Below are 1,846 nucleotides of genomic sequence, written 5' to 3'. Positions count from 1 at the left end.
AGAGAGGAATACTGTCCAGTATTTAAATGAAGGTTTTGTAATTTATTTTCCAAGGAATATCATGTTCTTCATACTGAGTGATTCAATCATATATGTTTTGTACCTTAAATGGTTATGATGATCTTGAAAACTAAGATTCTTGCAATAGGCTAAATTGTGAGTAAATCTTCCTGTGGCATTTTACAGATTTTTTTTCCATTTTATGTATATCATATCTTTATAGACATTTGTATTTCATTTTTAACCCCCGCAAATGAATTACTCTAATTTGTCATAATTTGTTTCTGGATTAGATACATCTCACACATGTTTTTCCTATGTCTATAGCACATGTATAAAAACTGGTCATCTACTAGACCACAAAGCAGACCTAAGACTTGATTATATGAAATCCTACAGGGTACATTTTCTGAACAAGAAGGGATTCAAACTCAAACTTCAAGACCCAAGAAACGTTTATTTAATTGAAAACTAAACAAAAACGGAAAACACCACCCAGCTGTGCTTTGGGCTTCAACTACAGGAGGAAAGTCAGGTGGGAGGGGCTGCTGGAAAGCCTGTGACATAAGAATGGGACTGTGCGCAAGCCTTGTGTGACGTCGCTGAGGCCCCTAGAGAAAAACTGCCAGTTCTGTCTAAGCCGCTGTAAGGAGAGGTTGTGCCGGGGCCTCCGGGGCAGCAGTGGACCCACTCACTTGCAGATCCCACCACAGCCATGAGCAGTAAGGAGTGCTTCAAGTGTGGACGCGTTGGCCACTGGGCCCCGGGATGCTCTAAAGGAGGAGGAGCTCGGGGGCGTGGAGCTAGAGGCCGTGGCCGTGGAGCTCAGTGCAGTTCAACCACCCTACCCGTCATCTGTTACCGCTGCGGTAAATTTGGTCATTATGCTAAGGACTGTGACCTTCTCGATGACATCTGCTACAACTGTGGGAAAAGTGGCCACATTGCCAAAGACTGTGCCGAGCCTAAGCGAGAGGGAGAGCGTTGCTGTTACACCTGTGGCAGACCAGGCCATCTGGCTCGTGATTGTGACCGTCAGGAAGAGCGGAAGTGCTACTCTTGCGGCAAAAGTGGCCACATTCAAAAATACTGCACCCAAGTCAAGTGCTACCGTTGTGGCGAGATTGGCCACGTGGCCATCAATTGTAGAAAGATGAATGAGGTCAACTGCTACCGCTGTGGCAAATCCGGACATCTAACCCGGGAATGCCCAATTGAGGCTAACGCTTAATTTTTCCCTTTGTTCCCCACCTCTTTTTGCTCACTGATAATTGTATTATTGTCTCTGAAACCTCTTCTTTGACCAAAGATTGATAGATTGAGGCTACTTCCGGGTCAGTGAATTTTAACTACCATGTTAAAAGAGGAAAGGGCTGGTTAAAAAATAAAAATCTCAAAAAAGTTACTCACTTGTAGATGTCTTATAATTAATGTTTCTGCGTCACTGATGACTCGGATCATTGAACATCCTGAGCGTTAGGCAACTTCTAGATTCTTTGAATGCATTTTGATTTAACATTTAAGAGCCACTGTGTGCCAGCCACTGTTTGAGGAATTGGATACATATCAGTGAATAAATCAGACCAAGTTTGCAAACACAGGCCTAGAATCTATTAACAAGTAAAATAGTGTGTCAGATGAAGATAAATTGCCATAGAGGAAAAAAAAACAAACACCAGGTAAAAGGATAGAGAATGTGTGTGGGGGGACATATATTTCTGTCTTAGATACACAAGGCACCCTGAGGAGGTGACATTTCCTCAGAGACTTGTTGCACAAATACAGCTGATCCTAGAAATGTCTATGATCTTGCCAAGTAGCTTTAACTTTAGTTATGTATTGATTG

The 1,846-nt window shown here is 42.6% G+C and overlaps 1 protein-coding gene across 1 annotated transcript; it reads left to right on the top strand.

Annotated features, from left to right (window-relative positions):
- The first annotated feature begins 431 nt into the window (after nucleotides 1-431).
- ZCCHC13 (zinc finger CCHC-type containing 13) lies at nucleotides 432-1,243 on the top strand. The gene has a single exon (XM_070366167.1). It carries the CDS (start codon nucleotides 716-718, stop codon nucleotides 1,229-1,231), a length of 516 nt encoding a protein of 171 aa, XP_070222268.1. The 5' UTR covers nucleotides 432-715; the 3' UTR covers nucleotides 1,232-1,243.
- The last annotated feature ends 603 nt before the right edge of the window (nucleotides 1,244-1,846 follow it).

The sequence above is a fragment of the Bos mutus genome, chromosome X (assembly GCF_027580195.1).
Source record: "Bos mutus isolate GX-2022 chromosome X, NWIPB_WYAK_1.1, whole genome shotgun sequence".
Taxonomy (NCBI): Eukaryota; Metazoa; Chordata; class Mammalia; order Artiodactyla; family Bovidae; genus Bos; species Bos mutus.
The sequence above is the reverse complement of the archived record's forward strand: the minus strand, read 5'-3'. Positions and strand labels throughout refer to the sequence as shown.

What these genes read in the sequence shown, in the direction of transcription:
- ZCCHC13 (XM_070366167.1), top strand. Translation starts at nt 716, where the DNA reads ATGAGCAGTAAGGAGTGCTTCAAGTGTGGACGCGTTGGCCACTGGGCC.